The sequence below is a fragment of the Cotesia typhae genome, unplaced genomic scaffold (genome assembly GCF_013202065.1).
Source record: "Cotesia typhae breed Kobodo isofemale line unplaced genomic scaffold, CoteBio_Ctyphae contig_4, whole genome shotgun sequence".
In the NCBI taxonomy this organism is placed as follows: Eukaryota; Metazoa; Arthropoda; class Insecta; order Hymenoptera; family Braconidae; genus Cotesia; species Cotesia typhae.
Window position 1 is genome coordinate 7760421 of NW_027423748.1, and position 25594 is coordinate 7786014.

Genomic DNA, 25594 nt, shown 5'->3' on the forward strand with positions numbered 1-25594 from the left:
TGAATTTTTTATCTCGAGTCAAGAAACTTCAAAAACCGGAATCGAGAAAAAACTAATTAATTTTTTAAAAAACATATTCGACTCTGAAGGATTATTTGGGTGATTAAATGAATAAATTTTTTTTTCAGAAATTAAAATTTTTAATTCTATATCGAAAATTATTTAATACTTTTTTGTAAAAATTTAATTTTCTACGTGAAAAAAATTTTTGTCAATTTCATTCTATTTCGCATTCATTAGACAGAATTTAAAATTAAAGACAAACTTTGAAACATTTTCAATTATAAGAGCTTAAAAAATATCTTCAGCAATTTTAATTAATAATTTTCCCGAAGCGGAAAAACTTTTTCCTCAATATTTTTTTCGGTATATTAAATAAAAAAATAAATATTTTATTATTGATGTTTTTAATCCTTTAAAAGTGTTGAATTGTCGTATAAATATAGAAAAATATGAAGTTTCTTGTAAAAATAACAAGTAAACAATTAACATTTTACTTCAATATTTATAAATAAAATTTTTAAGAATGTACACAAAAAAATTTCATTGGTATTTGCAATCTTGTTATTTATTTTCACCACAGGAAATATTTTCATTACTATTATTATCATTATTACTACTATTGTTGTAATAATTTTTTAGAAATTTATTTTTATGATAGTCTTGACGTCTATAACTTTTGTCATGCACAGTACAACCTCGTTATAAGGCCCTTGTCTCACGTTTATGAAAAGAAATAAAAGTAGACATGACTGTCTAGGTCGTTGAAGTAAGGCCGACAGATCATATCTCTTATAACGATGTTGAATTATACCCATGATAAAGAAAAAAGAAAAATATAAATTGATATAGGATTATAAAAAAGGTATCATATATGTACATAAACGAGTGCACTTTATATTCGTATTTTACAGTATAGAACTTTTTTCTAAAAAAATTTTTATCATTCACAGTTGAATAATCCTATTGTCGATTGTTTATGAGCTCTATATATTTTTACATGATAAATTTTTACGGTATATACATCCCAAACGATGTAAATTATCAAAGGAATTTAATTTATCGAGTCAAGTATGTATACTATCAGCTACAAAGAAGTAAAAAAAAAAAATTATCAACGAGTGAATATTTACAAAGGATAGAATTTTTTAAAAGCCTCGCTAAAATATTCGAAATACTAATCATCGAACCCAGGGGTCTCGATATTTGAGAAATTTTATTTGTAAATTTAGTCAAAGCCAGTTTCGCAATCGGAATTTGTCGAACTTTTATTCCATAGTTCAGTTTAGAGGACTGAACATTAAATCTATGATCTGTAGAATTTAATGGCGTAATTCAAAAAACTTTTTTACTCAAACATTTATCATTAGCATCGCTTAGAATCTGAGTATTAATTTATTTCAAATATAAGCCCAATGGTAAATCCAATAAAGGACTTTTATTTCAGTCAATAGTGATTCAATTAACCGGTGTCGGTATTAACAGAAGAGAAATAATTAATTAGCCGAGGCAATTAGTTAATGAATAGCAAATAAAGTACGTGTAGAAGTTGGGTATTATTGGTAATAACGTTTTCTCAGGAGCATAAACGTAAACAGAGATTTGGTAGAAAGGATATATACGTTTAACATCATATTAGTTGTCATATGACTAGACGAGCAATGATATAGAGTGTAGTGTAGGGTACAGAGTGGAGTATGGAGAGTGTGGAGTATAGAGTAAGCAACACTGATATGATATTGGAGTATTCCATTGTGAACATCGTGTCACCGCATTGCAGATGGGAATTCGAGTTGAAAACGACCTCCGAGATGGGACTACTGCTGTATAACGCAGGCCAGGCATCTCACGCTGATTATTTGGGGATTGAATTGCATGAAGGCAAAGTGCGACTGTTAATGAACAAAGGGAACGGCGCAACCGAGCTGATTCACTCTCTGACTGTGAAAGATGGAAAATGGCATAAAGTAATAATAGATTTTAGTCCAACAATTATTGGTATCAGTATCGATGAGGAGCCTGCAGAGCGGCTGAATTTACCGTCCGGCGGAAATCGATACCTGGACTTGGCCGAAACATTGTATATCGGTGGGACTGAGCTCAATAAACGGGCACGGGCCATTGCACGCGGCATTAAATCCGGCGATCGGAGTTACAAGGGCTGTCTCAGAAACATGCTCCTCGATTCCTCGGAGATCGGTTTGCCTGACGTCAAAATAAGTCAGGGGATTGTCGCTGGGTGTATATGGTCTTATCCGTGTTTCGAAAAGCGCCCGTGCATACCATCAGCAACCTGTTCACAAGTCGGAGTCAATTCGTTTGAGTGTACCTGTGATCAACCCCATTGCGTCACGTCTAATTACGCCGAGAGCACTACGGTGAGTTGACATGTCATTTATTTAATTATTAATGCATCTGTAACTTTGCTAACTGTTACACTATTAAGACCCTCAGACACTACCTGGAACAAGACGTGACACTAAATTTTTAATTGTTATAATTACGTTTAATTTATGTTTTAGCGGATTATCTCTCTGGGTTTATCGTTAATTTTATTATTAATAATACTAGTTAAATATTCACTAAGTAAACCTTGAGTAGGTGATTTTTATTTTTGATTTATTTTTACTCTTAAGAGTAAATTTTTTTTTTTTGATAAAAATTTTATCATTGTTTGTTAAAAAAAAATAATAGTGAATTGAAATTCGTTTTTTTTTTTTTTTTTTTTTTTTTTTTTAAATTAGCAAATTATACTGTGGTAAGGGTAATTAAAATGTTCTGACATTTAGACAAGACTGATATGTATGTATCCTCTATTTTTTTAACAATTAACTTTATTAAATGCCAATTATTTACAGCATTAATTAAATAAACTCGAATAATTGTGTAACAAATTTTTTGCTCTTTATAAAATTAATTTCAGGATAAATTTCGGAATTACTAGTAGATAAAATTGAGTTCTTATAAAAGTAATGTTTATCGAATCCAATGCGATTGCATTAAACGTTAATAATTCAATTCCTCTTAGACAAAGAAGTAGTTGATATTAAATATTCGATCCTTCTTCCATTTATCTATATACATTTTTAATATTGTGTGAATCTTTTATCAATAAATCTTTTATATTTCTTCTTGATATCTATTAAAAGAGAAATTATTTTTATTTTATGACGGCGAGTTATTTAATCAACTGACAGAAATTTTATTTAAAATCTCAGGAAGGCTTTTGATGTTATTTATATTGATGCAATAAAGGAAAACGTAATCGATGCTTAAAAATGGATAATATATTCTAATTGCGAAAACTATCTACGATAAAATTTTTTGATTTAATTTTATGTGTCCATATATTATTTTCAATATACCCGCCATTTATGGCCTTCATATCATATGAAAATTGATCATTAGAGTCAGGAAGTTTGCGTTTTTTTTTTAATTCAAATTTGAGGTAAAACATTTCGGTATGTCTTCCTGATATGATTTGATATGCTCATATATAATTTTTTTACCAAAGGTAATAAGGTAAAGTACCCAGTACTTGAACTCTTATAAAAATGGGACCAGTAATTGAACAGACTTTTCGAATTATTGTAATACAAAATTGAATTATTGTATACAAAATAATTATTAAATGATATAGTAATTGATTTCTATAAGTTTTTTCAATTATAAATCAAAAGAATTATATTTGTTGTAATATGAAAAAGGTGCTCAACTGTAAACCGAACAATCAGTAAAAAAAATGGTGTATCATCATTTTAAGTAAAAAAAAAATTGTACCACCCAATTAAATAGTCTTTTATAAATAATACATATTTTTTGCAAAAACATAAACTGTAATCTTTATATTAAATTTTAACGTCTAACTATACCTCCAAATTTTTAAAGCGGAACCGGAACCCAGAACTTGAACAAGCTGGGGCCGTTTAATTTTAACAGTACTCTAACTTCTAATAGGTTTAGAGACTAGTGATCAGCATTATGATTTGTACTAATTACTGCAAATTAAATAAGTTTTACAGCTAAAAGTTAAGTGTAGTTAAAAATCATTGAATGTTTTGATTTATAATTGAAAATTTGCTTTGTCATTCATAGAAAATGTAATTAACAAATTAAATACATATATTTTTCATTTTTAAATAAACATATTAAATATTCATAGTATTATTTTAAATATTATTCAACAATATGTTATAATTCTTTTGATATTTCAATAAAACGTTGAAAATTTTTACTGTGTCAAAATATTCAATTATCTGCGTCGTTTTGCATTTCAATCAATTTAAAATTGTTTATATTTTCATGAAAATCACTAATTTGAACTAATAATTAGATCTTTATACATCAAAAGTAGGGTCAAATACGTATTACTTTAAAACCTGTTCAACTACACTGGGTATTTTACCTTGTAGAAAATCTTCGATGACGGGCGCATGATCGCTGAATATTCTCTTTGCGAGAGAGTTGAATTTCAAACAGTTAAGTCCTAAAATAAAAATAGTTTTAATTTACTCCTCTAAGGAACTTATCTATCGCTGAATTATATAGTTCAACCAACGATTAAATCAATTTTTATTTAATTAAACGTGTTAATTGACGTACTCATTTAAAAAAAAAATAGGTCAACAGAAAAAATCTTGAACTAAGAAAATTAATTTGAAGTAATTGTTGATGATTTTTAATGCAGAAAAATTATTGAGCTAAGTAAAATATACTTAAATCAAGAAGAATGTCTTGGTTCAAAAATTTTTCAGCTTGACTGAAGATCATCTAGTTCTTTAATTTGATTTTCTTGGTTCAAGATTTTTCCTCTTGAGTCAAATTAACTTTTTTATTTATGTATATAACCTGTTATGACCAAAAAAGGTCAGGTAAAAATTTTTTTCAAGGATATGGGAGCATATAAACTCAAAATTACATTCCATGGTACGAATTAGGTTACATGTTGGTTGAATAAATTTTCCTATTATCTCTCTTACAATAGACGATGATGATGACGATAATAATAACAGATCGAGCAATAATGGTGATTTTAATGAGATAATGCAAATCTGAAATAAAGGAGGAATGGTGATGGTGAATTATCAGATATGTTAGTTAATAGACAGGTATAGAGGACGTGTAGGTATATTAGGAAAGTACATATTGCTTTGGTGTATACGGGTAGATAGTGAGATACACGATGATCGAAATTGGATGTGATACTAATTAGTGATGATACTCGGGCTTAGGGATAATTTTCTCGTGGATAGTGTTTGAAATGGGTGTATTTCACAATAGGCATCCTGTTTACTCGGCACGCGGTTTGCGGTTGTCATTGAACGAGAGTGCTGATTTGCGGAACCCGATGTGCAAGAGCTAACGAGTTCGTAACTCCTGTTTATTGACCGATTTGTGTAATCCCATAGTCTGTTAAGAAAAATTAATTAACTGACCTTTGACTCCCACTAACTTGATTAATCATTTCCGAAATTTAAAGTTCACGTTTTTTGGCCACCGTCTGATAAGTTTGACAGTCCGTTTTATAATCAACTACCTATGACGTGACCTTTTGACGTATTCAAACTGATTACTTTTCAACTGAATGAATAAAAAACCCCAGCTTTTTTCGACCGTTTCAATAAAACATTTCAAATAATAATAATTCATCTGCTTTAGAGAGTTATGATTGTTTTTAATCTTCCGTTTACGAATTTCAAAACTTTTTGAATATTTTACCTTTCAATATAGCTTTCTTTATTATTATTTCACTGATCATTTTATCATTCACGTCATTCAATAACCCCATTTCTCATATTTATTTTGTACTGGTTCATGCATTTTTATTAGCTCTCAGTCAATATATAAACATATTTGCTCGTTTCTATACTAAAAATTTTACATGAATATATTTGTTACCCACAATCAAAAATTCACATAATCTTCTTTGTTATATTTTATACATTCTATATTATTATTTAAATATTTCAAATTTTTTTTTTTATTATTAATTCATTTCATTTATTTATTTTCAATTAATAAAAGCTTATCTGAGCTTCGAAAAAAAAAATGAAATCACTTTTGAAACATGAATAAATATTAATTTTATTCGCTCATTCAAAAATTCAACAACTGAAAATTAAATTTGAATCGATATTTGCACAGCATTTTTCATAAATCTAAACGTAAAAAATTTCTTCATTTCTTTTACAAACGACTTAATTCTACATTTGAAGAAAACGAGGATAAATGATTTGTTCCAATAACATTTTTCGAGATTTTCGGAACACATATCTACAAAGATCAATCAGAGCAAAAATACCTTTAAGCATCTTTACTAAAATACATAGTATATATATATATTATTTTTTTTTAGCACATCACTAATCTATGATTCACAAGCTTCTATGTAATCCTCTCATGCTTTAATGAAAAAAATTCTTTTACTCGGAATAAGTGGCCACTATAAAATATTAGTAATTTATTGAATTAAAAAAAAAAAAAAAAAACTGTCCGCCGGGTTTCGGAAAATTAGTTTCATATCTGTACCTTTGGTGGTACTCTATGAAGTATATTAAAAGATATTATACATTATTGAAATAGAAACCATGTCGCCTGATCGACTTTATAGAGTCCGGGTTAAAAGGGAATATCCGGGCAAAATGAAACAGAAACGAAAATTAATATTTTTACTAAATTTTTTTTTCATTTCAATTTTTTAGTTTATTTCATTCTCTTCAAAGTTTCTAAATGAAAATTACCCATCACCGTAACCGTGAACCATAAATTACAATTTTCCCGAGTTATGGTGCTTAACCTATCCAATTCACTTTCAACAGCAATTAACGCTTAGCTGTCAAGTTTTTATCGCACCCCAGCTCAATTTTTTTTCATTCAAATCTATTTTAACTTTTAAATCACTATTAAATTATCTCCGTTTTTTACACGGTACAAAATAGCGATCTGATGAATAGTTTTAGTAGCAATTCATACGGCTAATTATAGCTTATAGCGATCTACTCGTCACCCGTTTGCCATAACCATACGTATCATGGTCCTAAACTAAAAAAAATTTATTCGTCACATACCACTGTGATGAATAATACCGCGTTGTTTGTAATAAATTTTTTCGTGCTAATAATTTTAATTTTAATTTAAATTTAAGATAGTTATCTCGTAATATATTGTGCTATTGTTTTCTTTTTCACTTGTTAGCGTTACCTTTCTCACAGTCTAGTCTATCTCTTATTCTCTTTAATTAATGGTTATTTCTGTTAACTTGGTTAATTTATTGATAATATTTATCAAACTATACTGTCAGAAGTTTCTAAATTTTTTAAGCTTAATCTAAGCATATTATTCTGACGGAAATCAGTTTTTTCAAACGATCTTTAAACTCCGTAGATGAAAATATGTAAAAAAAATTTTTTTTGGCTCTCTTCTCTCATAATGGAAGGACAAAAATGTGATTTTTAATTACAATTATCTCATGTTTGGTACGGACCATTGATTTCAAATTTTAAAAGCTTATCTATTATATATTTTGTAAAAGGGTATGGTACTCTAGTCTCGCGGCTCGATAAAAAATATTAAATATTTTTTCATCTATTATTTTACTATTCATTTTTCTTTATTCATATTTTAAAAACATCAAAAAAAAATATTCAAAAAATAAAAATTAAAAAAGTTACTTATAGGTAAAGTGTAGGGTCAAAAAAATAACGAGCCCCAGTTGACACGATCTGGCTTTTCTAGTTATCGTGGACAAAGTAAAAAAAAAAATTCTTAATCAGTAGGGACGTCGTGATAGTCTTTAGAGAAAAAAAAAAATTTTTTTTTTTCAAATGGTGAATGTTTGAAAAAAGAAATCAATTTTTTTAACTTTTCGTGATTTTTTTTGAATTGTAAAAATTTAAATTTGGATTCCATTCTAATGGGGGCTACCAAAAAATATAATGAGAAGATTTAACCCAAATTTCAAGTAAATCAATTGATTCAAATGTAAGATTCAATGAAACAGTGTTGAAAAAAGTAGTTTAGGAAAAAAAACTCTGTTAAACACAAAGATTAAGGCTTCAGTTGGGCCAGTCTACTTGCCAAGTCACTAGAATTTCGTTAATTATTGAAAATTTTTAAAATTCTTATGAAGAAATATTTTTGAATGTATAAATTTTGAAAATATGTAAAAAAAATTTTTGACTTTTTTCTAATATCTATACTAGAATGACCTTCAGTATATTTGAAATCTCTAAAAGTTCTTATAATTTAGTGCTATGAGTGAACTAGCTTAAAATAGAAAAAATAAAACCTATTAATCTTGAATGAACAAACATTTGTATTATTATTTGATACTTGATATTTATCGTGTAGCTGTATGATGAAAACGTATCATAAAAACATCATTTGAGCTTTTGAGTTTATTATATATAATACAGATATCTATAAATCGATAAAATAGTAAAGAACATTACGACAATGGGAAAATTTATTGAGTGTACTAGTATATTGTATCGTTCATCGTACAAGAATATCAACATCAAGTTAGACATATAAACTTATATAGATATATAAATAAAGGTATCGAGTATTGAAAAGTCTATTGGGTAGATTGGAATAACTCCCGTCGGAGACAGAAATCGTTTCTTTGTAAGCTGTTATCCCGCGATGTACGATGCTCGTCTCGCAGGAAATCAAGCTATTTCATACGATTCCCCGGAGTATCAACAACGCACGGGGTTCTTTCAAGCGGGTTAGTTTAACAACTTTGATCTTTTCTTGTACAAAATAATTCAACTTGCCAACAACTACTCTCAAAGCTTCTACATATATATACATATACATATACATATATCCACAACTAGCTTACGGATAATATGCAGTATAATAACAACAACAATGGCGAATCAACAAGAACAACAGCAACAAACAAACAACTAACATCAAACCACAGTACAAAAGAACAGCAAGACGCAACAACAAGTACATAATTAGCGTACAAGTAGAAAATAAAGTAAAATAAAATAAATAACGACAACAAATATCTATCTCGGGTGCATTCATTGTATTATCATCCTAGGTAATTAGTACAATAACAATGTTGTTCATTCCAGGAAAATGGGAGTTTAGCTCTAGATCTGGAGATCTTGGCGGTGAAGAGCATTGTGGTAGCAGAAGGTGAACATGCATTTGTTACCAGGGACACTATTGCAATGGTACTGGACATTGCCAAGTACGGCGTAAATGAGGACGGGATAATTTTCAGTCTAGCCATACCACCGGAACACGGTAGGCTGACCCAAGATTCAACCGCAGTGTCCGTACGTTCCTTCACATTACACGACGTTTACCGAAATAAGGTATGCATCTACACGTTTAATTGACAATAAATGATCCTCGTAAGTTGTTCTTAAACCTAATTTCCTTGTGATTATATTAAAAGTAGAAAATTACTTTAATTTCAGGAGAAAATTAAACATTAAGTTACTGAGACATGTGACGGCAAGATTTTACTGAAAATTATCGGAAAATTCAATAGCACTATGTTGTTTTTCCGGATATTATAATCGTTGATCATTATTTGGTATTATTTAAAAAACAAATTAGTTCTAAAAAAATACACGAGAAAAAAGTACCACGGTAGCATCATAATCCAAGACTAAACTTTCAAAAATGTCACTTTGATAATTTTACATTTTAAAATTTACGACATCGTAAAAATTCGAATATTTACTACTTTTATAAGCATTTTTACGATATGAAATCATAAATTTTACTATTGTAATTTTTCCTACAACTTTTTTTCTATGTATGAAAAAACTGCTTCTTTTTTAATTTTCAATATAAGGTAAAAGTCCCAATTATTGACATTATAAAAGACAAAGTTATGATTTCATTTTTTTTAAGCAATTAAATTTCAATATCGTTTAATTTTGTTTGTGTTAATGTCTCAAGTAATGTTTTTACTAATCAATTTCTTTTTTTAAAATGATAATCGGTGATATTTACTAATTTCGTATTACATTAGATAAATCAATCGATTTCTAATGAGCTCGCAGTTTAATCTCGAAAGTATATTTGATTAAATTTCAAAATTGATGAGTTAAATAATTTCAAAGATCCACTCTGAAACCAAATCAGATCTAGATTTCAATAAACATTTCCAATTCTACAAACTGATCCAATTGTGATGTTTACTTTGAAATACTAATTAATATTTCCTCTGTTTTAAAAAAAAAAAAAAAAAAAAGAGAAAATTTTTTTCATGACAACTTCATATTTACTGTACAGTTACTGCAGGGTAATTTCAATCAAAAATTTTTTTCTACTTATTATCACAATATCAAAAAGAACGTTCATTTGAGTTAATACTTTTCCCCTAGATATCTGTTTGCTGATATGTTTTCCAACATCAAATATTATTTGTAGGTAAATAATTTATAATGTCACCAATGTAAATATGTCTCTGAATGTTTTATGAAGTAATCTTTTTAAAAAATCATATAACTTACTCTATTTCCTACATGTATCTATCTATGATGGTATTAATACTGATAAATAAATTCATGTATGTGTAATACAAATATATACACATACAGTCGGATGTTAGATATGCAAAGTTTCCAATTTTACCCGGTCACTGGTTTCGCGGTTGGCTCTTTAAACTTTACGTGAAAACTAAAGTTGCATTCCGCGAGAGTATATATTCCCACCTCTTCACTGCTCTCAATACTTTCCACCCGTAGATAAGTATATATATATACATAGACATGAATGCAATAGCAGCATCACCTCGAGTATTGTCACAGACTCGGTATGGAGAAACTTTGAATAACATTGCCGATATCGGATATCGTTCAACTGTCCGCAAGAACTTTCTCGAGTCATCGATTGAGTCGACACTTTTACATTGGCCAAAGTTAACTAATATTTGTACCTTTACGTCCTTTGAACTTTTATTTTATCTTATTTTTTGTGGATGCTTGCTCTTTTTTTGTTTAGTATCTCATCCGTATTTGTAAAAAATCGACAAAGTCAAAATGCAGCAATAAAAGTGTCGCACAGCAATGCGAAGCGAATAAAAAAGTAGGAATAAAAGTTGGTAAAAAAATAAGTTCCTCGAATAGAGGAAGATAAAAAAAATTAAAGTGGTATATCCAGACTGGAGTTTGACAGTCTCTCGGCTAATCTTGTGGATCAGTGGAAGAAAGTGAAGCGATGGGTTTGTAAGCGTCGGCTGAGCAATCACGTGTTCGTCTTCTAATAGTCTCTGAGGATAGTCTATAGATAGGACGTGAGGAGGACTATCTTTAGAACCATTGGGGAGAGAGAAAATGGGTGGCTGCCGAGTTGAGGAGCACACCCGCGTTTGTCGACGGTTTTATATACTCGAACCGACTTTCCCGACGACTAAGCGTTTCTATATATATCTCACATATATTCTTTACATGGGTAACCATATATATATGAAAAAACTTACATTTAATCTCTTCTTTCTTTACTATTTATTATATTGTCACTGCTATTATCAATATCAAATAACTATATATACTAGTCAGAGCAAGAAACTTTTTTTTCTGTCTCAAGAAGAAAGACATTTAGAAATAGAAATATTACTTCAGACTCTTCTACGAAAACAAAATTTATCTATATACGGAAATTGTTTGTTTAAAAAATATTTTCACTGTTCATCGGTAAATTCAGTTGAATACTCGACCTTGTTTAACTTCTGGTAAAATTATAACTTGACAATTGAAGACCTTTTTTTATAGAAAATTTCAATCCTTACAAGAATGTGTCTTGTTCATTCTTGTACACTAAACCGTTGCCGAGATAAAGTTTAATCGAAGCCAGCAAAAGTTTCTCTACGTCGCTTTAGAGGAAAAAATAAAAAATTTTACGACGGTATTTTTCCAAGAAAAAATCATTAAAAATTATTACTTTAATAACTTTAATTGTAAAGTTAATTTTTTTAATAGAGACAACTCTAGTTAATTAACTTGCTGTTAAAAAAAATTTTTTTTAATGAAGCTTTAAATAATTCGAGTTAAAGTTTTATCTCGGTGTACGTGTTTAAATTAAGTAGAAAATATGTTAACTCATTAGACTATAAATAGGATTTAAGAAGTCAAAATAAACGTTAAAAGAAACAAAAATTCTTGAGCTCTACAAGGCAAGTATCATTTTACATCCGTCATAATATTTAGCGGTTTTAATTTCAGGAAGTTAATGTAAATGAATTCTTCGGTGATAACTTCGATTTGTAGTTTTACTTATTATTGATATTTAATGAATTTATTTTCAGGTTAAATTTAAATATACTTTATTCTCCTTGATGTGTTATTAAATTTAGTTTGAAACAAATTATTAATTACATTAGATTCAAGCTAAATATGAGTTCTTGAACTCGTAATAATTTCAATTTAAGTCAATTAAGCTCACATAAGTTTGATATTTCGGCTCGGGACCTCTAACTATTAATATCAAGAACTTAAATTTATCGAGAAAATTATTTTCTGTCCTTTACTAACAGTAAAGGAACAGTAATAAAGTAATATTTCAAATACTTGATGATTTTAGCAAAAAACTAATCAAATTTTTTTTTTCTTCTAATTAATGGAATAAAACTAAAATAAAATAAATTCAAACATTTCTTCATAAAATAAAATAAATTAAAGTGAGTAGCGTATGCTCCTTACACACTCGCAGGTCTTATCTTGTCTGGCAACTTGGTGGTACCGTCGACTTTTGAATTAATTTCTCTCAGCTTTATTTTTCCTAGTGGACTACTTTTTACAATATAATTGAGTCTGACAACCCTCGCGGCAGCAGAAACGTCGGAGGTGGTGGTATATATGCTAATTGTCGCATTTTTAATGAACCACGACTTTGTTTTAAGTGGCTCATGATTGGAGAAGTTGATAAAATTTGAATGTTTATTATTATAATTATTGCTATAAAATAAAACGTTATTTTTCTTTTTTTTCAATGTCTTCATTAGTGACGGAGCATTCATCACTTTTTATTTTATTTTTTATCTTTATTGATTTATTTTTTGGAGTAACGCTGAAAGAGATTACAAATTGAATCACAGATCCAGTACGTACATGACGGTAACGAAAGCCCGGAGGATTCCATGATATTGGAGTTGAAGCTGACGGCGGGAATTGGCTTTACGGTTCCTGGATATCTACAGAGCCGTCTGAGGTTCCCCCTTAATGTCAATGTAACACCGGTGAACGACCCGCCGGTTCTTGAAATACCGACCACCAAGGTCCTCAGACTTGCGCAAGTAAGTAAACGAGTCACAAAAATATTACTTTTAGAAGTTTAAATAAAACTAATATAGATATAGATATATGTACATTCATTTATGTATATACCTACATATATACGAAAACAAAAAAGCTTTTAGTTATTTTCCACGTGGCTTGCGATTAACTCTCCGTCATTCACATTTTTTCCGCACGAGTTCTCCTCAAAGGAGTTAGTGTTAAAAAAAATTTCAATTAGACTAATAAAAAGGGAAAAAAAAAGAATTATTAAAATAAACTCTTTATAATGTGGCGTGTAATAAGTGTATAAATGTTTATTTAGCGTAAATTCAGTAGGGTTAAGTACTAAGTAAACCCATAAAATGGTGAATTATACTTTAGCCATGAATTAAAACCCAGCGCATATCGTGTTTATAATTGGAATAACGGGAGCTAAAGAACGTTAAAACCACTTTAACCAAGCGTTTAAACGTATTCTGTAGTAACTATTCCCGTTTGACAAATTAACTAAATTACTTGAATCACACGGCGGTCACGTAAATTGTATGTTTCTAATTAATCAATATGACAATCTATAGATGGACATATCTGTATACATTTATTGTTTACGTTGAGATATTTCGGACGATAATGAGATTATTACTGTGTCAAGGGAAAACTATAAGTATTAACAGACTGATAAATTTGAATTTTATGGGGAAAATTGTCCCAAAATGTTGAATAGAAAAAAATTTTATCGGTAAATTATCGTAAGAAGTACAATAATTTATTTTCGTCAATTATTCATTAATTTAATGTAAAAAATATGGGAAAAGCTCAGCGAGACTAATTTTTATTACTATTTAAAAAAAAAAACTGTAGAAGAACCAAATGTTTTTATCAAAAATTACAATCTGATTATAATCCACAAAAAAGTCCAATTCTACTCGTACAAATGAAAAATCATAAAAAGCTTGGAACGGGATTTTGGGATACGGAATCGGATAATATTAAATTCTATAAAAATGAAAGCTGATTAAAAAAGTTTTTTTCTAAGGAACTATTAGTGTAATTTTTTCAGTTTCAGCAAATAAAATTTAGAGCTTACAATAAGTTATTAACAATATTATAAACAAGTGTTGTTAACTAATAAATGATCGAATCGTTTTGAAGTTTTGATTGTTTATTACATTTGAAAAAAAAAAAAAAAAAATTTTGACACCTTAAACGAATTTGTAACAGAGATTAAAAAACAGAATTGAGGTTTTTTGTAAGCTCTACATTAAATCTGTTGACAATAAAAACGTCAAATCAATAGCTTTTGACGGTAAAATTTTTTAATTTGTATTTATTTCATCACTTGTAATTTACAAACAATATTTGAAAGCGGCTTCTACAACTTTCCAGAATTTAATATTATTATCCGATTCTACATTCTGAATCCACCTTTCGAGCTTTTATTGAACCTGTTTCCAGTTAAAAAATTTTTTTCATAAAAAGTGAACTACAATTTTTCTAATTAATTTTATAGTAAATTGTTACGAAAATTTCTTTAAAATAGAAGCTTTAATGTTAATTTGAAAATATTTCATTTATCATACATTGTATGTCTAGAAAATAATTCATTTCAAGTCATAAGATACAGAATATTCAAAAAGCCAATTTAAAGTTTTTCGATCTGTAAACTTTAAAGGACATAAAATGTACATTCTTTAGTAATTCTATCAGTCGAAAATTTATTTACAACTCGAAACCATATAGAATCGCACAACCAGAGTACAAACTATCTACCTCCATTTACCATAGGGCTGAAGCTTAGTAGAACGCTGCTCGTACTAATAGAGAAGGTAGTCTTGGTCTGAACAAGTCAAGTCGGCTTTGCTGACCTATCCATTGGCTTAACCGGACCGAAACTCGCATTTAATAAACACAAAGACACTCGGTGACACTTTGTGAGTGTGAAATTAATTTGTTAATTAAATCACGACCACAAAAGTAAAATAAAAATAGATATTTTTAGCAGTAATTAAGGGTCTAGCTTGTATTTATTCAATATTCATGTAATAACGTTTATGTGGTTATTAATGTGTCTAGGGAACGCGAAAAACGCTGAACAAAGAGTTGGTATGGACAGTGGATCCGGATACGCCGGCAGATATGTTAGTTTACACAGTGTTACGTACTGACATTGATGCTGGTCACGTTGAAAAAGTCAATCAATCATCGGTCGGTCCCATTGAGACTTTCACTCAGAGTGAGTTAGCTCACGGACTCATCTCCTATGTTCATCATGGAAACAGTAAGTTTTATTAAACGTTAACAATGTTATTTTTCTAACCGATTTATGTCAAACATTATTTATTATTGTCAATTTTGTTTATAAATAAATTTACTTATATTAGTTAATAATCGATTTTATAATTTAGTTTATTATTAATATCTGGAAATTAACTAAACAATAAATTAATCAATGAATTTGATTGACGTATTTAATTATTATTTATGCATGTTTATTAGAGTGACGCAAAAAATCGAAGTTTTTTTATGCATCGTCGTCTATGACAATATGTTAGTTTATCATGTTTAAAAAGCCCTCTTCAAAGATCAGCTTAAAAATTTTTTTTTAATTTTAAAAAATTCTTAAATATTTTTAAAGTCATCACAAATTAAACTTTTTTATTTTTTTTTAATTTTTTCTCATCATTGTATTTTTTTTATAATTTTTGTCATTAAAAAAAAAATATTGAAGATCATTCTTCAAATTTTCTCGAATTTTTTACATAAAATTAAAACAATAAAAGATTATAAAATTAATTTATTTATTTATTAATTCTTGGGCTTAATTTTTTTTTTTTTTTTTTTTTAGTATGTCAATTTTAGCCAAAAAAAACTACAAGTTCGTTAATATTAATATTTATTTTAGATTTACTAAAAAATTTTTTAAATCTTAAGCCACCCCTAAAAAAATTATTTTAGCTGATCATTGAAGAAGGTTCTTAAAACATGATAAGCTATTTTCAAGTTTTTTTGCGGCACTCTAATATTTATAATTATAATTAAATTGTTTTATAGCCAAATCAAACGCCATGCTGGGTCTACGAGTAACAGACGGGCAAAAGATGAGTAAACAGTCTTTTCTAAGAATATCTGCGTATCCACTACAGATAAAATTAACACACAACACCGGGCTGGTAGTAGTCCATCAGTCATTTTCATATTTAACACCAGGGAACTTATCTTTTGCTACTAACTCAGACGACAAGACCGTTGAAATTTTATACAGCATAATAGTATCACCGCAGTACGGAGTGGTACAAAAATTAATACCACAAGCCAATTATTGGACAAACGTTGAAAATTTCACCAACAAAGACATTGAAGCTCATATCATAAGATATCTGCACAATGCGGCAAGTCCGGCTCAAGACGTATTTAAATTTCAAGCGAGTGTTCGTGACGTTAAAACACAACAAACTTTCGACTTTAAAATAACGTTTATTGATATGGAGTTGAAAGAAATTAAGCAAACTCCCGTTGAATTCACAGCCAATGCCAATGCCAAAGAAATAAGAATAAGTAATGAGAATTTAAAGTATCAAACAAATCCGTTGATGACTCCGACGTCGAATATAGAGTTTAAAATACTTAAGCCAACAAATTTCGGTAATATTATTGTCAGTGATGATAATAATAACGATAATAATGATCGTTATTTGGTTAAAGGCGATAAATTTACTCAAGAAGACATTGATATGGGTAAATTAACGTATCGATTATTCAAGAGAGCATATTCGTCTATTGACGATGAAATATTATTCCAAGTGAGTGCACCACAATGTCAACCCTTGAGTTCAAGTCTCTCAATTAAATATTCGATTGGCGCAAGTTCAAAGCCATCCTTGTCCTTCTCTTCATCGTCAGCGTTACCATTTCACCCGCTCACAATGACAGCAACTAAGGAGAGGTTAAATGTAAAAGAAGGATCACAAGTAGCTTTGAGTATCACTCGAATAAATCCGAAAGATTATAATGTGAATGGACTGCTTTACAATATATCCCAAGTACCACAGCACGGATCATTGTCGATACAATGTATTTCAAATCAAACAGCCAGATCAAACATAATATCCTTTACTTCAGAAGAACTGGCAAGTCAATCAGTTTTTTATGTTCACGACGATAGTGAATCTACAAAAGATTCATTTCAATATTTTGCAGTATCTACCGACAACACAGATTTCATGTACGTCGGTACATTTAATATCGATATTACTCTGATAAATGACAATCCACCAGAATTGTCAGCAACTAGAGTCTTTGATGTTGTCATTAACGGAGAACGTGTGATAACAAGTAAGGATCTGATGTACATTGATCGGGACGAGGGAACACGTCCCGAAGACTTGATTTATATTATTCGTAACGTCACCAACGGGGAAATTTATTCATCAGGTGATCATCCTTCAAACACCGCTCAACGTCTGCAAGAGTTTACTCAACAGGATATAAATTACCGACGTGTTTTATTCAAACACCACGGCGATGATAAAGGATATTTAGATTATTACGTTAGCGATGGTAATTTACGTACGCCAGGAAGCTTAAGAATTCAAGCAAGTGCGCCTTACGTAAGGTTCGTTGAAACTAATGCATCGGTCGTTCAGTACAACAGCTCTCTAGTGCTAACGACAAAGGACTTTGATATTGCCACTAATGTCGACATCAGTGATAAAGACGTTAAGTTTACTATATCAAGTCGATCAAAGCACGGCGTTATACTAAAAAATAATCTCGAAACAAGTTCATTTACTCGGGAAGAGCTTGCGCAAAAACTGGTGTCCTACCGTCATTTGGGCGGCTCGATGACCAAAGACGAATTCCGGGTTAATGTTATCCTAAACGGGGAAGGAAGTGTCTCAACCGAAACCAGAGTTATAATAAAAGTTTATCCCAAAGGGTACTGGGAGCCGCTTATTGTCCATAATAATCGTGTTATTTTGGTAGAAGAGGCAACCAGTGTTTTGATTGGCCGTAAAAATTTGGAAATAGGCCACCCGAAAATTCCCTCGGCGGAGATAACTTATTTGATACGTGAGTGGCCGAGAAATGGGTATTTAGAAATTCAAACACCGAGCGATGGGCATACCAGCAGCGGTGGTGGTAGTAGTGAAGAGGCTAAAGATGACTACGAGGCAAATCTCGTGAGGCACTTTGATCAGAGTGTAATTAACGAGGGTCGTGTTTACTACGTTCAGTCGGTTGCCAATCAAACTGAGGATAGTTTCGTTGTGGATGTTACCAATGGAATTACCTGGATGCGGGGTCTCGTTATTGATTTTATAATTATTCCCGACAAACTTTACATTAAAGCCGGGAATTTAAGTGTTGTTGAGGGTAAAAATTCAATAATTGAACCCTCTAATTTTCATGTTATTACGATATACTACTCCGGTAAGCTCACAGACTACCGTATTGTTGATAAACCAAAGCATGGCTTGATAATGGACTCAGTTAAGCAAAATCAAGTTAAAAAGTTTTCTCAAAAACATTTGGATGCGGGAATTATTTATTACAAACACAATGGAGACGAAAGTTACACCGATTATTTTCAAGTTACAATAACTGCCGGTGACAAAACAAGTCAACCTGTTGATGTTTGGGTTAATATACAACCAGTGAATGATCAAATTCCGGTTTTGTTCAATCAATCTGTTATAAAATTATGGCAAGGCGGGAGCAGTATTATTACCAGCAGTAATCTTTCAGCCTTTGATAATGATACCCAGCCATCTGATATCGTTTATAATGTTACGAGAACGAAAAATGTTTATTTATCGTTGGTTAATTTATCGAACGTTGATATTTACAATTTCACCCAGAAGCAAATTAATCAATCGGCGGTATTAATAACCCATACCAACGGCACAGATGGATACTTTACTTTTACATTGTTTGATAGTCTACACACTACACAACAGTACAATATCACTGTAGAAACAATGCCAGTTAAATTGAGTATTTATAGAAATGATGGGCTCAATATTTTTCCCCTAACGAGAAAACCAATTACGGATAAACTACTGCTGGTAATGTGTACTGATAAACAACGTGAAATAAAATACATTGTACGCCGTGGTCCGCATCTGGGAAAAATAATAATGGAGACAAATGAGGGGACCTGGCAAGAAGTTGACAGATTTACACAACAAGATTTAAATAATAGCAAAGTTACCTATGAGCACACTAAACAATTTATGGATTTATCGACCAATGATTCATTTGTTTTTGATGTGGAAACACCCTTCGCTGAAATTATCAAGAATCAGGTAAATTATTTATTGTCATAATAAATTACAATGCGGTTAATTTTTTTTTATTCTGTTAATAAAAATTTTTTAGAGCGAACGTAATTAATTTATTTTTAATTACTTTCAAACAAAGGTCCATTTTGCTGTCAAATAATTAAAAAAAAAAAAAAAAAAAAAAAACTTCAATCTAAATAATTAACTTTTGAACCGGTTATTTATTTTTAATCAATTTGACATAATTAACAAATATATGAATTTAAATTCACGGGCATTTAATTTTTAATTAACAATTTTTCAATTATATCCTATTGGATTCCAATTAGCAAATGAAAATTTCATTAATTTAATTAAATAATAATTATTATTATCATTCATTCTGCATTATTTATTATAATTATATCTATAATTTATAATATATGTTTCAGATATTTCAAATAGATGTTTCCGTATCAAGTGGAGGTTTAGGCCGCTATATTACTATAAATCCAGTTCACGTTGAGGAGGGAGGTACAGCATCAGTATCAATGAATATAACCGGGATTATTAAATACCTACGGACGAAAACCGGGATAGAAAATCCAGCAGTATTATCACGCTTAACAAATCAACCAACATATGGACACGTAATGTTATTACCAGATTTAAATATAACAACATTTACTCAGCCTCAGATAGAGGACGGAAGAGTGGCCTACTATCATGATCATTCAGACAGTATCGAAGACAACATAAACTTCTCAGTGTATCTTACACCAGGACACGTAATGCTGTGCAACGCAACTATTCCCGTGATTATCTCACCGGTAAATGACCAACCATTCAAGCTGGTAACAAAGAACCCATTTATCACAGTTGTGCAGAATCAAACCCAGACAATAGACCGTGAAAGTCTGCTGACTACAGATGCAGATACACCACCCGAAGAACTGGTATACGATGTGATATCAGCGCCAACTGCGGGGCGTCTTTTACTATTTACCTTTGAGCAAAATTCATCAGAAATACGACAAGTTAACAAATTCACTCAACAGGACGTTGACTCAAACAGACTAGTTTACGAGCACAATGGCTCTTCCCAACCGGTAGTATTTTATTTCCGGGTATCTGATGGCCGATTTACGCCCGTTTACACATTATTCAATGTTCATGTCCTACCAATAAAATTAAATATCACAACGCCCAATCCCGTGACGCTCCAGCAGGGGTTCAACATGGGGATCGTTACCGAAGAAAATATCAGACTGGACACAAATGCCCGGCATGAACACGTAACATATGAAATAACAAGCCCACCTCGACACGGCACTCTATATGTTAGAGATATTGCTGCGATAAAATTTAAACATCCGGATTTATTATCAAAAAGCGTAGTATTTGTGCAAACAGATATGACCGCATCTAACGACAGTTTTATACTTTCAGCTCGATTAAGTGATTACGAGGTATGGGGAATTCAAGTAACCATAAAAGTTGTACCGTTGATGATAATACGACCTATGCTGGCGTTTGCCGGTGATAAAAATCAGATAACATTGAAATCAATGGACGCAACCCCATTAGCCGAGGCGACTAATGGAAATCCAATTTACCGCATAACTGGTAAATCACAAAATTGCAAATTAAAGCGTATTATAAGAAATTCTGGTGACAAACGCACCACCAGAGAACGTGAAATATCGAGATTTTCTCATCGTGATATCATACTCGGTGTTATTTATGTTGTTTGCCGCAGAAAACATACTACAGACTCTGGAAGTACCGCTAGCAGTGGTAATGCCTCTGGAGGATTTCGTGATAGCTTCAACTTTACTCTCACTGCCTCGACATATCAGCCAGCAGATGGTGTGCTGGAGATGAAGATTAAATCGGATCCTGAGGTGTCTAATAGCACACTTGGAGGACCGATGGACCCGGTGGGACACGAAGGTGAAATGGCACTTGCTCCCAATATTAATCACGACTATATTCTCATTCTGGGAATGCTATTAGGGGTATTTGTCCTCGGAATATTGACCATTATTTTGATACGCTGTCGACATAAAAGGTACAAAGGTAATCAAGAGAACAAAACAAATGAAACAACTCCTACTGTCGGGGTAATACCGTTGCCTCGACCCCCTGATCATCTAATGCCTGTTACTCCGCATTTAAAGAGATATGAGCACGATCACATGGACATCACGTCGAGTACGCCTCTTCCTTCTATGCATTCATCCATCACCTCATCCCTGCCCCAGTGCAAAGTCATTCCTTTGAACCCGCTGGACAGTATCGCCGGTTCAGATGCTGATATTTCTGCGCGGTATCCTTACGGAGTCGTGGATGCTGATGAATGGAGTAGCTTCGATACCTCAGAGTTGCCTCCTTTGCCGACAACTACCCGCAGAACGGCTCCCTTGCTCAGGAGAAATCAGTACTGGGTCTAGCATTCGGCCCCATCGGGTCACTCCGATGTTTCTACCATCCCAGAGCACGAACCCGGATAACCAAATGACCCGGGTACGTAACCATTATTTTAATAAATAATAATAATAATAATAATAATAAAAGACTGTAATTTCACTGGAACGGCTAATAGCTCTAGGCGTTCTCGTCCGTTAATCGTTTTGTAGACTTCTATAAGTTTTTTATATTGCACTGCATTAAAATATATTAAGTAATTAAAAAATAAATTATATTCTATATTATAAAATAAACAATCTTAATAATATAAAAAAAAAAAAATACAAATCAATATATTTCTCATTAAAAAAATTTGTCTTTTAAAAAATTTATTTATTTATTTTTTTTTTTTTTGGACTTGCTTGTACTGTAACAATTATTTTTTAACAATCCACAAAAAATATTTATATATGTATAAAAAAATAGATAAATGTAATAAAAGCATTCCAACAGGTTACTTTAATTAATGTAAAATAAATTCTGCAGCAAACTTTAATTTTTTAATAGACAAATTTTTTTATCTGAGACCATATGTATTTTTAAAATTTTTAATTATTAAAATTTTACGGTTTATTCTCGGCCTAATGTAGCTTATGTTTTTATTTTATAACTGTAATATTAATTATAATTACAATTACTAATAATAAATGAATATTGATTAAGTTACTTTTTTAATATTACAGTGATTTTTTAAATTCTCATTAATAAAATAATTAATAGTTGAATGTTATATATGAGCTATTTTATCGAATCATTAACGATAATGTGTGCTGATAATATGGTGATTTCTGATTGTATTCAACATCGAAAATCTTTTAATTTTATATTGTTGTATACAATTGTAATAGATTAATTATTAAATTAAAAAATTGTAATAATTATCAATGTTTACACATGATAATAATAAAGAGTTATTAATTATAAATATGAATATATATAAATATATAGATATAAAAATAATTAATTTTGTGTATAAATAACATTAACGTCGTGATTATAACAAATTCTATATTAGTCTGTACGTAAATAAATATATAAATAATAAATTTTGTGTGTTGTATGCAAGTCTGCCTTTGATGGCACAAAATTATTTGTAGAAATTATTTATATTAAGAATAATGATAACTATTATTATTATTATAAACAATTAAAAAAATATAACAATAATTTAACGAGTGTTTCAGTATTAAATATTTGGATATTTATAAATGTTGAATGATGAATGTTCTTATTGGTTTTTACCGATTAAGAGAAAATAATAAAATCAATTGAATAAATAAAGAGATGTTACAGAGAGAATAAATAATGTCATTAATCGTGATTTATAAATAATTGATGATTAATGACTGCGACTGTTGATTTTATAATTCATTCAAAAGCATTCAGAGTTTAACGTATATGTCAATATAGGTGATATTAATTTAACTTTTAACTTAAATTTACATGCCTAGAATCCATTTTTTACTCACTCAGTTTGTGTCTGTATAATTTGAGAAGCTTATAATCAAGAGATTACATTTATCAGACTTCTCGTTTTGTTCAATCCTGTAAATACAAAGATACATTAATATTCGAGATTAATTTTTTCCAATATTCAGTTTATTGACATTTAGAACAATTATGAGATAAGAGATAAAGAATTAAATGCTTAAAAATGTTTTATGGCAAGCTGGATTTATCTTCAAATCTTCATCACATATATATATTTTTATATATTTATAAATATATAATATATACGTATGTATATATTATATATGTATATTTTAGAAAATATTGAAGATACTTTGAGCTTGTCGGTTGTCATTTTATTGAAAAAAAAAAAATTTATAAATATGATATACAATATATGCAATTGATTTTCTTTCAAACTCACAAAGAATAAATGTCAACAATATTATTATTCGCCTCCATACTATTATAATATTAAATTTTTTTTTTTTTTGCAGGAAAGTGGATAAGATCGTGTTTTATAATTTATTCCCCAATTATTATTTATTTGCACATACTAAATTAATAGGTGTTTATATAAACATATGTTATTTGATCTAGGGGAATAATTTATTTAAATTAATGAATTAATGAGCATCAACTCGATTAATTTTGTAATATGAGTAAAGTGTGACTAAAAAAATCGAAACGTTGTGCTGAAATTATAATTGTGGAATAAATAATTACACGTGACCTTGTCACTTTCTTGCAAAAAAAAATTAATTAATGTCAACGTTTCAGTCATCTGTTTTGCAAGTTAACAAAAATTTTATTTAAAATTCAGAAATATCAAACAAAAAATCATAAATGTTCTCTTTTGATTCGATACTTCTCACTCGTAGCAAATAATTAACTATAATTTTTAGTAGTTGAAAAAATAATCTAGGCCTTTTTATATCCTGCGAATCGATAAGAGTGCCATGATGTCTATATTATGTATAAATATGAATATATACAAAAAAAAAATATAAGTATAGAAAATTATAATAATAAATTTATAATAGTGATATGTATTTTCCCTATTCAAGTCAAATGAACATAAAAAGAAATAAAAAACAGTGTACTCTTATCTAATAAATCGAATGTCCAACGTTTAACATTTGTTGTATTTATTTTCTATCTATCTAGCTTATTTTAATGCGCCAAGTTTTTTGGCTTTATAAATCATTTTTCAATTTTATTGATGTCGAGGTTACTTATTTTCATTATACGAATGTATTTTTAATATATCTGATAAATATAATGATATTGAAATTAGCTGACAGCTGTCAATTTTTTAAATTCTTTTAACAAGTCACAATACTGAAAGTGCTTCTAAAAATTTTCACTGATAATTTTCTTTAATTTTAACATATGGAATTTTTTTTTTAATTTTTTTCAAAACAATTTAATTGTTAGAAAATTGTAAAAAAATTTCTAATTTCTGTCAACTTCAGTATTATTAAATATACTATATTTATTAATGGATCAAAAATTTTTAATTATAATTTTCAGATTCTAAACTTATGAGACAATCATAAATAAAAAAAAAATATTGATCTTCAAAATCATTTAATATTTTTTGCTATTTTTTGATTAATCAAAATTTAGTTTATTTATTTTAACATTATAAAAAAAAGTGACATTGAAGTTAGCTGTCACATGACAATTTTTTAATTTTCTTTAACAAAAAAATTTGTTTTAAAAAATTATTTTAAAAAATCACATTTTTAATTTATTAAAATTTCTACAAGTCCATTTTTTTAATAATTTTTTTTGCCATAATTAGTTTGTTAAAAAAAATTAAAACAATTGTGAAGTGACAGCTAAATTTAATGGCATAAAAAAATTGCTTTTTTTGACTTTCATAAAAAATTTACCTTCCATGTTGATCAAAATTTTGATTATTCATCTAAATTGTTTCTTCACTGCCGGATAAAGATAAAATCCCGCATTTAAAAAATAATTAATTAAAATTTATTTAAGCATGCAAATTACTTGAAAAGTACCGTATTGAAAACTCATTTAATTTTAATTAGTATAATTTTATTTTATTAACCTTACCGGGTTGCATCTGAGCAGTATAACCAAGAAGAGCTGAAATAAAAAATTTATCATCACTTGACACTAAACGACTGCATAATACTC

At 29.6% G+C, this 25594-nt stretch overlaps 1 protein-coding gene across 2 annotated transcripts in view; it reads left to right on the forward strand.

The window, feature by feature from the left end:
* Kon (chondroitin sulfate proteoglycan 4-like protein) overlaps positions 1-22492 on the forward strand; it is a 37758-nt gene extending 15266 nt beyond the window's left edge. The window contains exons 6-12 of one of the 2 annotated variants that reach the window (XM_074243015.1): positions 1781-2378; positions 9090-9335; positions 13070-13267; positions 15324-15528; positions 16302-19555; positions 19963-21136; positions 21270-21533. In XM_074243015.1, coding sequence (XP_074099116.1) covers positions 1781-2378; positions 9090-9335; positions 13070-13267; positions 15324-15528; positions 16302-19555; positions 19963-21136; positions 21270-21394 — 5800 coding nt within the window. In that variant the 3' untranslated portion in view covers positions 21395-21533. Of the gene's footprint in view, positions 1-1780; positions 2379-9089; positions 9336-13069; positions 13268-15323; positions 15529-16301; positions 19556-19962 lie in introns of both variants that reach the window. The other variant, XM_074243014.1, reaches the window with a different exon arrangement.
* The last annotated feature ends 3102 nt before the right edge of the window (positions 22493-25594 follow it).